The following is a 14,939-nucleotide window of genomic DNA, read 5'->3' as shown; positions in this document are numbered from 1 at the left end:
GCCTCTCCTGGTCTTGTGAGCATATCGGTTGGACCCTAGGAAATCGTTGTCCCGTCGGATAAGTCCCGACGTCAGTCGGTAAGAGCTGATAGAGGGTTAAAGTGTGCCGCAGCACCTCGAAGCCATGGATCCAGTTTATCGACAGCGCGATGTTCAAGCTAGTGGCTGCTCCATCACGGTGTGGGTTATGTATACATGGAATGGATTGGGTCCTCTGTATTTTCGGGTACTTGGAGAACATTTGCACCCATTCATGGATCTCATGTTCCCAAACAAGGGTGGAATTTTTGCAGATGACAATGCGCCATCTCACCGGCCGCTATTGTTCGCGATTGGCGCGAAGAACATTATGGATACTTAGAACAAGTGGTTCGGCCACGCAGATCGCCCGATATCAATCCTTTTGGACATTTGCGAGACATAATCGAGAGGTTAGTTCGTGCACAAAATCCTGCACCGGCAACACTTTCGCTGTTATGGACGGCTGTAGAGGTAGCGTGGCTCAATATTTATGCATGGGACTTCTAACGACTTGTAGAGTCCATACCACGACGAGTTGCTGTACTACGCTCGATAAAACGATCCCCGACACAATATTAGGAGGTAGCCAACGAGTTTTGTCACCTTAATTTATACACACATAAGCACTTTACATACTCCGTCTTCAGGCCACGAGTGGCCTACCGGGACCAACCGACCGCCATGTCATCCTCAGTGGAGGATGCGGATAGGAGGGGCGTGGGGTCAGCACACCACTCTCCCGGTCGTTACGATGGTTTTCTTGACCGAAACCGCTACTAATCGGTCGAGTAGCTCCTCTATTGGCATCACGAGGCTGAGTGCACCTCGACGAAAAATGGCAGCTGCGCATGGCGGCCTGGATGGTCACCCATCCAAGTGCCGACCACGCCCGACAGCGCTTAACTTCGGTGATCTCCCGGGAACCGGTGTATCCACTGCGGCAAGGTCGTTGCCATAATTTATACACAGATAAGACAGGAAACTGATGAGTCAGTTCAGCGTAACGTGTTATGATTATACACGCAGTCCGAAACAGAAAGATTTTTACCTGCGAGTTGTACCTTGTGCAGCCAGGCCCGGAACTGCTGGGTGTGTTCGACAGGGAACACCCCCAGCGCGGACGGACCCCACCACAGGGCAACGTGCTCCGACACCTGGCCGACCTCTCCCCACAGTATCTCCTGGTAGTATTCCACCACCTTGGTGTGGACTTCCTTCGTCACCTTTGGGAGACCTGTTTGCAAAAGACTACGTACAGTAAAATAATTCAGTTCTCCACTTACAGTTTTGCTTATGAAAGCAGTAGAGTCTACATGGTAAGAAGCGGTATCTCACCTGAGGATTTGGAAGGCTTTATTCCTCTGCTGCCCAGCATTTGTGGAACGCTGAAAGCAGCAACAGCTAAGAGTGTGGCTACGTGCTCCTCCTCAATTTCTAACAATCTTTCCATGGCTGACATGTTACCTCCAGGCAGTACTAAAATCTGTTGGACGGTGGTGCTTCCAGGTGGTATAAACCCAATTGTGGGTGGAGTTATATGTTTTGCCAGTGCTCTGCAAAGGAAAAAGAAAATAAGATTTTGCGTAAGAAGGAATTTCTGCACTGAAGCGCCAAAGAAACTGGTATAGGCTTGCGTATTCAAATACAGACATATGTAAACTGGGAGAATACGGCGCTGCGGTCGGCAACGCCTAAAAAGTGGTTCAAATGGCTCTGAGCACAATGGGACTTAACTTCGGAGGTCATCAGTGCCCTAGAACCTAGAACTACTTAAACCTAACTAACCTAAGGACGTCACACACATCCATGCCCGAGGCAGGATTCGAACCTGCAACCGTAGCGGTCGCGCGGTTCCAGATTGTAGCGCCTAGAACCGCTCGGCCACTCCGGCCGGCGTCAGAGTAGGTCTTTCCCGTTATGTACGGCCGTCCTTGACATGCTGTGGTTTGCCAGTTCCAGCTGTGATGTCACAAACCACCGAGTGTGATTTGTTATGGAAAGCCCGTGAATGTGCGGCTTTTCCTGGTTGGAAAGTTCTCCACAGGCTCATCGACAAGGGCAAGCCCCATCACAAGCGACTGACAAGTATCCTGCCTTAAATATAACTCGTGAATTCCCTATCATTTTCGTGAATATCAATTTTTGTCTGCTTTGTTCTCCCAAAGTTAGCCGAGAAATTTAGAAATTGAATATGTAAGAACATATTCTACTAAAATATCTATTTTTATATTTTGTTATGTTTTTAATACTTTTCCGATCCGGGCCTGGGTCGTGGTTCGACTCCCGACCTGACACACAGTTATAACTTTTCACGAAATGAGAAAAAATAGTTACGTGAGTGGCTTCATACACGTGCGTAGGCTCTCACGTCCATCGCCAGTTTGAAAAAAAAATCCTTTTGGACATTACGTCGCGGTATTACGTACAACTATAAAGCCGACGTTTTGCAGAGATCCTCTTCAGTGCGATGAAACTGTAGTAGTGTAAAGCCGTACTCCAACAGGATTTATAGTGCACAGTGACAAACTGCAAAACTGTTTTCGTAATGATAAAAACTATTATTTAGTCTCATGCCTTCAAAACTATTTAGTTATGGATCGTTATGTTGCTAGGAATTCCCTCTTTGAAATATTGTAGATCGCTGATTTATAATTAGAAAATTTAAAGACATCTTCAGGAACAATTTGTGGTGTCACCGCCAGACACCACACTTGCTAGGTGGTAGCTTTTAAATCGGCCGCGGTCCATTAGTATACGACGGACCCGCGTGTCGCCACTGTCAGTAATTGCAGACCGAGCGCCACCACACAGTAGGTCTAGAGAGACGTCCTGGCACTCGCCCCAGTTGTACGGACGACTTAGCTAGCGATGCAACACTGACGAAGCCTCGCTTATTTGCAGAGAAGATAGTTAGAATAGCCTTCAGCTAATTCAATTGCTACGACCTAGCAAGGCGCCATTTATCCTTTGCTATGTATCTAATGAAGCATGTACAGTAACAAGACCAATGTTCACCAATTGTGGATCAAAGTTAAGTATTCCAGAAGCTACGTGCTTTTCTTTATAGCATTCATTACGTATCCTGTTTCAGACCTCACGCCATCCTGCGTGAGCTTATAGCGTGCATTTCGGCTTCCTCAAACAACACGGTGTTGGCACTTCTGCCGACACTTCACAATTTTTCCATTATATTTGGACAGTTGAGCTCCGTGGCCGTGGATAATGATATTTCACTGTAAAAATACAGCAACCAGCCACTTTTTAATGCGTTTTATTTATGCCAATATGCATTTCGGGTTTGCACCCATCTTCAGCTGGCAAATTACATGTATCTTCAGTTTCTACAGTGGTAAAATAGCGACAGCAGTTTGGATGCTGCAGCTGGCCTATGAAAAAGCAACGATTCCAATCATTTACTTCAATTTCGCGAGTTTAAAGTTACGCACTATCTGTTGTTCATTTTACTTACATTCTCCCCTCCTTATTTTTTCTTGGCCTTTCTTCTTTTTTGTAACAGCACAAACACTTTTTATCACGTATTTTACACAGGCGCACTGCGTTATCCGCCATGTTGTCGACTGACAGTTTTGTTTACATACAAGCAGTTTATCTAAAAAACTTAGTTTACATCGTACTTAGAATACTTCTATCACCCAAGTCAATGTTTAGTAAACAGTAGCTTAGCTAGAACCTCAAAACTTTCGTAAAATATAAATCTGTCCATAGATAAACTGCTTGTATGTAAACAAAAGTGTCAGTCGACAACATGGCGGATAACGCAGTGCGCCTGTGTAAAATACGTGATAAAAAGTGTTTGTGCTGTTACAAAAAAGAAGAAAGGCCAAGAAAAAACAAGGAGAGGAGAATGTAAGTAAAATGAACAACTGATAGTGCGTAACTTTAAACTCGCGAAATGGAAGTAAATGATTGGAATCGTTGCTTTTTCATAGGCCAGCTGCAGCATCCAAACTGCTGTCGCTATTTTACCACTGTAGAAACTGAAGATACATGTAATTTGCCAGCTGAAGATGGGTGCAAACCCGAAATGCATATTGGCATAAATAAAACGCATTAAAAAGTGGCTGGTCGCTGTATTTTTACACTGAAATATCATCTTCAGGAAACTTAATGTACAGGCACAAACAAAAAATCGTCGTTTGTGATGTTATAAAATCTACAAACGTTTTGATGAAAAGGCTAGAACATTAACAAAACATGATCAAGCACTAATGAGGTATGTCAGAGAAGTGATATCAAAATTCATTGCCTGAAGTAAAAGCATACTTCCCTGTAGAATCAGCGAGCTAACGTCCCAGAGAAACCTTTTGCCTTGGCAGTACCTCGTAACTAGACGTCAATTGAAATTAGAGTGGTAGGGCCATTACCTGTAGACTTCCAGGCTGGAGTTTTCCGTTTGCTCAGGGCTGGTCATCTCATCCCCTGTCACCAGCCCGGAGTGATCGTGAGCCTGGTAGCTGTGCATCAGCGTGTAGACCAGGCTGTAGCAGCTCCGCTCGGCTCGGTGCTGTGCCAGGATCTGTGCCCAACAGCGAGAAATACAAGCACTATTTGCCATATAATTTATGTCTTTGGGGCTACACTAAAAAGTAACCACAAAACACAAATCATTTAAAGTTTAAACGTCTTGTAACTCCTATGTCATTCTCAGAGTCAATTCTGAAAATGGATTGAAATTATCAAACTTTGATTTTCGCACATCCAGTATTTCATATTGCACTCTCAGGGGGAATACAATGGCGATTAGACAGCACACATGAATACTTAGTGGCAGTTTAGATCACTTATCAACATTGTGACACGGTTCTTCGAAATTTTCTTTCTTTTTTAATTTTGCAGAACGTTAAATGCTCTGTTTACGTTATATTGCGGTCAGCAGAATTCCAAAAGTTATAAATTCAATTCATATTTCATTAACCCATATCCTTAGTAACACCATAAATGCGAAAGTAACTCTGATGCGTTTTCACGACCAAAGTCCTGAACCGATTTCAGCGAAATTTGGTATGTAGATAGCTTGAACTCTGAGAGAACATAGGCTACTTTATAAAGTGTATAGTACGAGATATTTATTGATTTTAAGAATATAACTAGAATTATGGAAACATACTTACTCTCTGAAAGAGCTATTTACTCATTGACTTTTGAATTATTTATGAAAATTCTTTTATTGGCTGCTAAGCGCTACATAATATGATTCATCGTGATGAATACACTGATTATGCAGTCATCAGTGTGGATAATCCATACTTCCATACTAATAATATTAAATGTGAAAATAACTCTCTCTCGTACGTTTTTACAACTAAAATGCTGAACGAATTTTGGTGAAATTTGGAATGGGTATTGCCTGAACCGTAAGGAACAACATAGGCTGCTTTAGAAATTAAAACAAAAAAACTGGCCCTAAGCGGGTGTAGTAGGGATTGCAACCTCTATGTTTACACTAGTGAACACAAGCAATGTTTAAAAATATTAAATCTGTTGCATAATGTACACGTTGTATAATGTATTACTACTTCAGTAGCACCATCCATAGAAGAGCACTCCTGCCTACATCGCGACATGTAGCACTGAGGGGGACAGGAGTGCGTGAGCTGGACAGGAAGAGAGGGGGGGGGGGGCTCGGGTGGTGGGGGGGGGGGGGGAGGGAAGGGCACATCACAAACCACACTTACCCGAACAGCAAGACACGTGAGGGAAGCTGACGTTATTGTGCTTAAAATAGCTTACTTACTCACCATCACTCTTAGCAATTGAACTACTGATGAATAAGCATAGCCACAGGTCATGGATAGTAGACACCAAGGGATTATCTAAGCAGCATAATAAGTCACATTACTAGAGTCATTTCACAGTGAATGTGTTCAATATTTTGTTTACATGCGTATTTATTTATTTTACAGTGTCTCTTTACAGTTAGTCATTATATTCTAACAGGTTTTCATTGACCAACATCCAACATCTGATAAGCTCTATTGTTCTATAACCAAGCGAACTGACACACTGATTAAGACAATGGGCTCATAATTGGGAGAGTGATGGTTCAAATCTGGGTCCAGGCATCCATGTTTAGGTTTTCCATTGTTCCTGTAAATAGACTGAAGGAAATTATGAGATGGTTCCATTTATTTCATTATCATTCCCTGATCCGATCTAGTGCACCGTTTCTAGTGCCATAGTCGTTCACTGAACGTTGAACATTAATGTACATTATTTTATGTGCTGTCCATGACACTCCTTTCTGTGGAACAGCACAGGTAAAGGCGGCAAAAAACTCTTCTGATGAAGAAAATTGCTGCCACGCCTAGGTTTATTGTAACTTGGGAAGTAAGTCGAATTAGAGTGGACTCTTATCCTGACTGTAGTAAACGTGTTCAATCAATTTTTTTCTCTTACCGCATTTAATGGACCACTGTCTAAGAAAAAGTAGTTTTGTACATTTTTCTGTACGGTTTTCGCAGAAAATCACAATAACACACTGCAGTGACATTTTCTGCGCAGTTAATTCGTTGGAACATAACCAAAGGTTATCAATTACTTAGTCTTTGTATCAACCTTTCGATTCTTATCTCTTTGTTTCGGGATAGTTAAACCTTTCAATTCCCTGGACGGTGGTTACAACTACGGCTCGAATTCTCTAACCCACGCTTCACCAGTGGCATCGTTTAGATATCGAAAGGTTTCACCTATAACGTAGAATCTTTGTTTACATGGGATGTACAGTAATTCTTGCTACATTTATGGACATTTATTTACATATCGTACGACGATCTTGAAGAGGTATGTGTGAAGTGTTTAACTTCGTTCGCTTCCTATTGTTTTGTTATTCTTCCCTGTCTTGGATCATCGTATTCTCCACTGTTAACTCACCGCAACCCCAACTTATAAAGCTGTGTATTTGTATCTGGTATTTGTCAAGTAAAGTGTCAAACTTAATGTACAACCTTTGATCTTCAACAATTAGAGTAACCGAGACTGTTTCAGATTCCATATCAAGCTCGTATTACTTAAAAACAAATCGTTATGGATGAGAAAAACACTTGCTTTTATTTCATACCTCAAACATATTTTCCACTGTTGTTGCCCTGTCCGAACCTGACAAACTCAGTATATGTTCAACGAATAACACATACTAGCTGAGACCCGGCGTTGCCTGAGTATGTGCTTCTTCCAATCTTTTATCAGTCCGTCTCCTCCACCCCGTTCTCTGTCCTCTTCCTCTAACACCCACTCTCTGTCTATCTCCTCCTGCTGCTCTCTCCGTCCATCTCCTGTTTTCCCCTCTCTTTGTGAATGTGCTCCCCCCCCCCCCCCCTCTGTCCTTCTGTTCTCTCTCCCTCAGTCCATCTCCTCCTCCACCCTCTAATCCCATCTGCTCCTTCCTCTCTCTTTGTCCATACCCGCCTCTCATTTCTCTTCCTCCCCTGTCTCTGTCCTCCACCTCCTCTCCTCTTTCTCTATCCATCTCTTCCTCTTTTCTCTCTCTGTCCATTTCTCCCTCCCCTTCTCTGTCTATTCCCTCCTCCCCCTTCTCCCTCCACGTTATCATGCCCTCCCCTATAGGAAACTGGTAGTTCTTACCCCCACACTATTTCTTCCCGGATTGTAACTAATTTGTGTGGCAAATTTGATTGAAATCGTTCCATGGTTTTAGGCTAAGATTTTTACCCTTGGATTTTCGCATGTATGCACATGTCACATATATTTCACACAGATTTGAACATATATTTCATTTATATCTATAGCGAATATCGTCATACAGTTTCATTTTCGCTCAGCTCAACGTTTATGACATCGTATCACCTTAACTATACGTTGTACACTGATATAATTTTGCATATACATCCAGTGGTATATGTAGGTACTGTCTGTGCAATGTGTTGACACTAGAGCTAATAATAAATAAGTAACAAATTAAACCGTTATGCATCTTCCAGTAGTTTTTCTAGCATCAAGGTTTTTACGACATATTTCCTGAGCTATGTGTCGTAAAATGATACATTCAGCGGCATGTCTGGATACTGTCTGCAAAAATTGTTGCGAGTAGAGTTAGTAGCAACGAAGTAATAAATTTAAACGTCTTACATGACACGTCAGTTTTTCACGCGCCTCAGTATTTATCATATCATATCTCCTAATCTACGTATCGTACAATGATATAATTTTTCTGGTACCTTTATTGGTACATATGAATACTGTATGAAAAATGTGCCACGAACACAGTTAGTAGTAAATAAGTAATAAATTAAAATGTCACGTTTCATGCAGCAGTTTTACTGCACGAACGGCGGAAGAGTAGTAAGCGATAAACATTTTTCTTTTCTTCATTTTGCGGGGTTCGTCATCGAGACAAATTTTGCAAAGGTTTGAAATTATGCGTAAAGTTTGTTGCAAGGCGCTAAGTGCACTCATTCTGTAATACTGGATGAGTGAAATATGGCTATTTGCGCGTTGTGTGCCACACCTCGTTTTCACCCCCACCATCCACCTTTAATAAGTAGGTGGTTCTTTCTCCCAGAGCTATTCTTTCCAGGCGACAAGTGATATGTGTACCAAGTTTGGCTGAAATCGGTCCAGTGGTTTAGAAGATTTATTTAATCCTGTAGACTGGAGATAAACAGCGGGCCCTCTAATGACAGACAATCGTTAGTCAATCTCTTCTTTCAAAACACCATATTCGATAAAGCACTCCAATATCGTCTGACTAACGGCGTATTCCAGGTAGAAACTGTGGTAGGTGGTTCCCCAATGCAGTGGCTCTTCTGCAGGTCGTAAGAAGTCTGCTGATCAGTGAAGTCACACACTGACCAGTTGCAAAACGCAGAAGCGTGATTCAGTTAGCCAGGATGTCAGGCAGTGAGTAGAGAGGCGAGTAAAATTGCAAACCACTAAATTCAGCTTGCCACAGGGAGCACAATCTGGCATACTAACGAAAATTTGGGGGGGTACTAAATGTTACATTCTGCAGAATCATCATTGCAACCACTTGGTGTGGGTGGACCTTATGAGTTACTAACTATGTAAAGATCTCCAGAAGAATGTACCCACATTTCACCAGACGAGGTACGAGCATAATTATATAGATAATTTACAATCCTATCTCAAGAATTTATTTAATCCTGACCGTAAGATGCATTTTATCAGCTGATCGTCCAACTGCTTACTGTGTTGGTGACTTCACAGCGGATGAATCAAGTTCAGTCCCGTGACAGAAAACTGTGATGTTTCGTTTTACAGAAGTATCAATTTTGTGGCTACGGGCTCCTTATCAGTGACCAATAATTCTTGTGTGTGATACTTGGACATAAAAGTAATATCGTCAGCTCGAATGCTGGTTTGAAGACCATAGTGTTTGATAGGCATTGTCCTACTGGAGATGGTCTACCCTCTCCTACCACCGACCTATGAAATGATATAATCATCTAGCTGTAGAGCTACACACAATTTAACGTAGCATCATAATCGCTGTGCAGTTTGGAATTTTTCACACCTACAAAAAAATTTCCGGAAGTTAAATTATCGACATAGTATTATGCTGATACATTGGCTATGTACCGCCGTGTCTGGTGAGGGACTTGTTTGTGCTGCATATTTTGATGGTAATAGTTCTTTGCAACAAAGTCGAAATGCTATATTTTGTAGAACAACCGAGAATGTCTGGCGTACACTTGACGGCCTGTGTACCTGGTTACAAGAATAATGATAGAGTGATAGAGTTCGAAAGCTGTATATTGAAATACCTAGTCCCACCACTGGCGGTATTGCAATAATGAAATCCCATACTGCTACTAAATGTGTGCGTCGTAATCCCTATATTTCGTGGTACTGTATTTCCACTGCAACGATTATTGATCACTGCATCTCCCTATTGCTTTGAGGTGTGGTCGTTAACGCATTGATAATAATCACTGACTCCTTGTGGGCGCAAAGAAGGCGGTGTCCATCAGCAAAATACATCACCAGTAGTTGCACACATTACTGAATTAAAATTTCCAATCGCTTTATTTTTGCCATAATTTCAGAATCTGTAGTTACACTCACAGATTTATATTAATGACAGGGGATATTTCGAGACGCAGCTTAAGTACCGATCCAGGGAAACTCATACAATCTGACTGCTATTGCCACTTCGTACTTAATGTAGATGCTGAAGAACCGTTTCTAGGCTCATTTCGCATAAAAATTCCGGCGTGTCTCTACATTTATTGGCTAAATAGAACGCTGTCCAGCTTATGAAACCAATGGTAGACCAGCAAAAGGTACCCCATTAGGCAGTTTTAACTGAAAATAAAATCCGTGAATTCTTTGCGAGAATCCGAACTTCAGAAGCATTACCACATCTAACGGAATGGTAGTAAATATTAGGAAAATGAAAAATGTAATGTAAACCAACTTACCTGCTTGAAAAGTATGCATTTAGTACGTTAAATAAATAAACAAGTTTTTTGAATAACATTCACTATCTTCAGAAAACAACAGCTACACTATAATAAATTCTTACATGACTTTGATGAAAGACGTGGAAAATACAGAGAAAATAATTGTTAGGATGCTGCGCCAATGGAACCATGTTACAAAAAGATATATTTACTTACCTGAATAAGTTTGGTAATCGAGAGTTTCCTTAGGGGATGATACAGTATTGGGCAGGTGTTTCTACAAATGGTGGCTACACTAATTCTGTCGGCAGACGGCAGAGACAACAAGTCGTTATAGAGACTTGCTAATCTGGAAAGAAACAAATTAATTCAAGATGAGAATGACACTAATTGAGGTTTCTCTAAATTTTAAAGAATAGCAAGGCATTAGTCTACTATTCCGCTACCGTGAAAAACACACGATACCAGCATTCGCTCTGAACAATTGTAAATTTTGACAAAACGATATTAATCAAAGGTCTGAGAAAGAAAATGAGCTCTGTACTCGTTTTCAACCAGCAACGCAGCTGAAATGAGAGGCTTTGTGCACGATTATTTTTTTACCGTTTTAGGGCAATACTAAGACAGAATCAGTGCCTTGATTAACTGCATTCGGTATTTCATGACAAATACATGTAATTGATTTAACCCATTCAGACACACAAGAAATTCGCTTGAAGATGAAAGACGAAGTGGGGCTCCCAGAAACAGCTGCTGTACAGCAAAAAGCGCGTCTTATGTTAGGAGAATGAGTGTTTCCAGTTGGTGCATACTACACCGTCTCGTGGGAGAAAAATATTCGCGGCCTCGTGCAGAAGTCGTATACAGTTGCCTTTACGGTTAGAATATTGCTCACAGTCATCAGCAATGTTACAATGGAACTTGTTTACTCTGCGGACTTTCAGTCCTTGTGTCAAATTGGAATTATTTTATGTCTGAGCCGCACCAACTGATCGGAGTGCCGAAAAACAAGAATCATGGTTAATTAATTCCAAATACTGATACTTTCTCATGTACCCGATCTACAAGGTTGCGATTATTTCCTCGTTCTTTTAGGCACCATTTTGAATACCTAAAAGCAACTGTGTTTGCATACAAAGTGTTTCTCAGAATGCTTCTCAATAAGAATAGCCGCAGAACTCTGCCAAAGTTCCTTTGAGACGATCTGCTTGTGCATACATAACGGGAAATATCAATATGAGACGATAAGTTGTCAGTAAAGCATGAATTTACGTTACTCACCAACAGCAACACCCACGTAACAGCGCGCCACACACTTTCACTCTGATTCACGACAAGTAGGCTTTAGTGAACCATCCCGATTAATGACTTTTAACAACAGTCCGCAACTAGCGAAAGACGAATGGAGCAAGGCCCATACAGGGCACAACTCTCTGGATGGCATCTAATGCAATAAACAATGCACAGAAGTGTTGATTGCAATAAACGACATATTGTAATTCTTTTTCGTGAGGATTTTAACAAGAAACAAGAATAGTCCACATAGTCACGGTCAAGGAAAAAGGAGAAAACGCCGCAAAAACAGGCATTTCTTACGAACAGAGCTATCAACAAAAAATGCCGAGATAGAAAACAGCTTTATTAAGATCTTTGAGTATTCATGTTAAATGTTTTTCTGTTTCCAGTTTTGTCCATGATTATGAGGCCATACTTCGAAATGTATTGCAAAAACTAAGGTAACTTTCAAAATGGTTCAAATGGCTCTGAGCACTATGGGACTTAACATCTGAGGTCATCAGTCCCCTAGAACTTAGAACTACTTAAACCTAACTAACCTAAGGACATCACACACATCCATGCCCGAGGCAGGATTCGAACCTGCGACCGTAGCAGTCACGCGGTTCCGGACTGAAGTGCCTAGAACCGCACGGCCACCGCGGCCGGCTAAGGTAATTTTAAGTAAGTTAACCCCCCCTCCCTCCCACATGAAACATGTACCTTGGCGTCGGTGGGGCGGCTTGCATGCTTCAGCGATGCAGATAGCCGTAATGTAGGTGCAGCCACAACGGAGGGGTATCTGTTTAGAGGCCAGATAAGCGTGTGGTTCCTGAAGACGGGCAGCAGCCTTTTCAGTAGTTGCAGGGGCAACAGTCTGGATGATTGACTGATCCGGCATTGTAACATCAACCAAAATGGCCTAGCTGTGCTTATACTGCGAATGGTTGGAATCAAGGGAAAACTACGGCCGCAATTTTTCCCTGTGGGATGCAGCTCTTCTGCAGGGTTAAGTCATGATGGTTTCCTCCTGGGTAAAATATTTCAGACGTAAATCAGTCCCACAATCGGATCTGCGGGCAGGGACTACTCAGGAGAATATCGTCATCAGGAGAAACAAAACTGGCGTCTCATGAATCGGAGCGTCGAATGTTAGCTCCCTTAATCGGAAAGGTAGGTCAGAAAATTTAAAAAAAGGAGATGGATAAATTGAACTTAGATATAGTGAGAATTAGCGAAATTCGGTGGCAGGGGGAACAGGACTTCTGGTAAGTTGAATCCAGGGTTTTAAATCAAAAATGAGATAGGAGTAATGGAGGAGTAGCTTTAATAATGAATAAGAAAGCAGGAAGGAGGGTAAGATAGTACGCAGAGCATAGTGAACGCATTATCGTAACAAAGATACAAATGAAGCCCACGCGTACCAGAGTGGTACAATGGTTGGCTCTGAGCACTATGGGACTTAACTTTTGAGGTCATCAGTCCCATAGAACTTAGAACTACTTAAACCTAACTAACCTAAGAACATCACACACATCCATGCCCAAGGCAGGATTCGAAGCTGCGACCGTAGCGGTCGCGCGGTTCCCGATTGTAGCGCTTAGAACCGCTCGGCCACCCTGGCCGGCAGAATAGTACAAGTTTATGCTCCAACTAGCTCCGCAGATGACGAAGAGATTAAAGAAATGTATCATGAGATAAAAGAAGTTATTCACATAGTTAAAGGAGATGTAAATGGGAAATACCAATCGACACAGAAGGTCCATTTTTGTTATTATATCTGTTTTTCCACATTCATACAAAGCCTGCGAAAATCAATCAGAATAAACTAGACATAATTATTTACAGGTTCAGATATAGGAAATAAAAAGGAATATAGTGATTACAAATGGCTATTACTAATGGATAGCGATGTTCCGATAAGAATTATAGAGAACATGAAAGATAGCTCTAAAGTTTGATCATTACACAAGACGCCTGGATAAGTTGCCACTAATGTATTGTGTGCAGCTCCAGCACAAAAATTGTACGGTTTAGCTTTTTTCGTTGGGCTGTGTCAACAAACACTTATCTGGATTACTTGAGCAATGGCAGATACCACATCCTCATACGGTTTCCACGGACAACATCTTTTAGCGAGATGAAGCACTCTCACATTGAGATGTGGAGGTTCGTACATTTTTATATCAGCATCTTCCAAAACGTCCGACATCGTAGCTGGATGGTCGGCGTGGCTGACTGCAATGCGGAGCACCCGAGTTCGTTTCCCGGTACTGCCAAGGATTATTAGTGGTAGCAATGGAACGAGCTGCACTCAGCTTCGTGACGCCAATTGAGCAGCTACCTGACAGAGGAGTAGCAGTTCCAGGTCGCGAAAACTGTGTGCTGACCCCACTCCCCTCCAAACCGCATCCATTGGCATATGACGACACGGCGGTCGGTCGGACCGATGCCCCCCCCCCCTCCCCTCCCCCAAGGGCCTGTGGACGGAGTTTACATTTATGGTGTCTTCGAAACCGTTGGACATGACGAGATGCGTTCTGCTGTTGATTATCTACATCTCTGGACATGACACCAAGCTTTTATTTTTATCGGGTTAAGTGGAAGACCTTGTGTATGTGACTCCTTTGACGAAAACAATTACTGAACTCAAAACGCACATTTGTAATGAGCTTACATAGGTGACTGCACATACACTATCTGGGCAGCCCTATGTAATGCAGAACTGAGTACTTGATATTGCGAGAGAAGGACCACTGGCGAGTATAAAAGGAGGTGGGGAATACTGTGTAGTCAGTAGAGAAGCAGCAACAGTGGAATGGATCGGTCAGAGAGTTCAGTAACTTCAAACATGGACTAGTCACTGGATGACACCTAAGTAACAAATCCATCCGGGACGTTAGAACCCTCCTTAAGCTGCGCAAGTTGACTGTTGGTGATGTAATTGTTAAGTGGAAATGCGAATGCAACCACAATCAAATCAAGACCTGACAGATCACATGTACGCAAGGACATGGACTGTCGAGCATTGTGGAAAGATGATTGCAAAAACTCGGATGAAATCAGCGTAAGGGATCACTCTTGAGTTCCAAAGTAGTACCAACAGTCCAGCTAGCATAATGGTTGTGCATAAAGAGTTCATAAGAATTTGCTACGATGGTCGAGCATCTTCTCATAATCCACACGTTTCTATAGTCGTCGAGCAACTATTGAGGTGGTGCAAAAAGAAGAACGACACTGAAC

At 42.2% G+C, this 14,939-nt stretch overlaps 1 protein-coding gene across 1 annotated transcript in view; it reads right to left on the bottom strand.

Annotated features, from left to right (window-relative positions):
• Positions 1 to 14,939, bottom strand: part of LOC126474931 (uncharacterized) — a 165,833-nt gene that overhangs the window by 79,796 nt on the left and 71,098 nt on the right. Inside the window, exons 4-7 of the mRNA XM_050102447.1 lie at positions 10,638 to 10,770; positions 4,407 to 4,558; positions 1,357 to 1,574; positions 1,070 to 1,255 (exon numbers count right to left, since the gene is read on the bottom strand). Coding sequence (XP_049958404.1) covers positions 1,070 to 1,255; positions 1,357 to 1,574; positions 4,407 to 4,558; positions 10,638 to 10,770 — 689 coding nt within the window. The remainder of the gene's footprint in view (positions 1 to 1,069; positions 1,256 to 1,356; positions 1,575 to 4,406; positions 4,559 to 10,637; positions 10,771 to 14,939) is intronic.

The sequence above is a fragment of the Schistocerca serialis genome, chromosome 4 (assembly GCF_023864345.2).
Source record: "Schistocerca serialis cubense isolate TAMUIC-IGC-003099 chromosome 4, iqSchSeri2.2, whole genome shotgun sequence".
Lineage (NCBI taxonomy): Eukaryota > Metazoa > Arthropoda > Insecta > Orthoptera > Acrididae > Schistocerca > Schistocerca serialis.
Note: the sequence above shows the minus strand (reverse complement) of the source record. Positions and strands in the feature narration are given on the sequence as shown.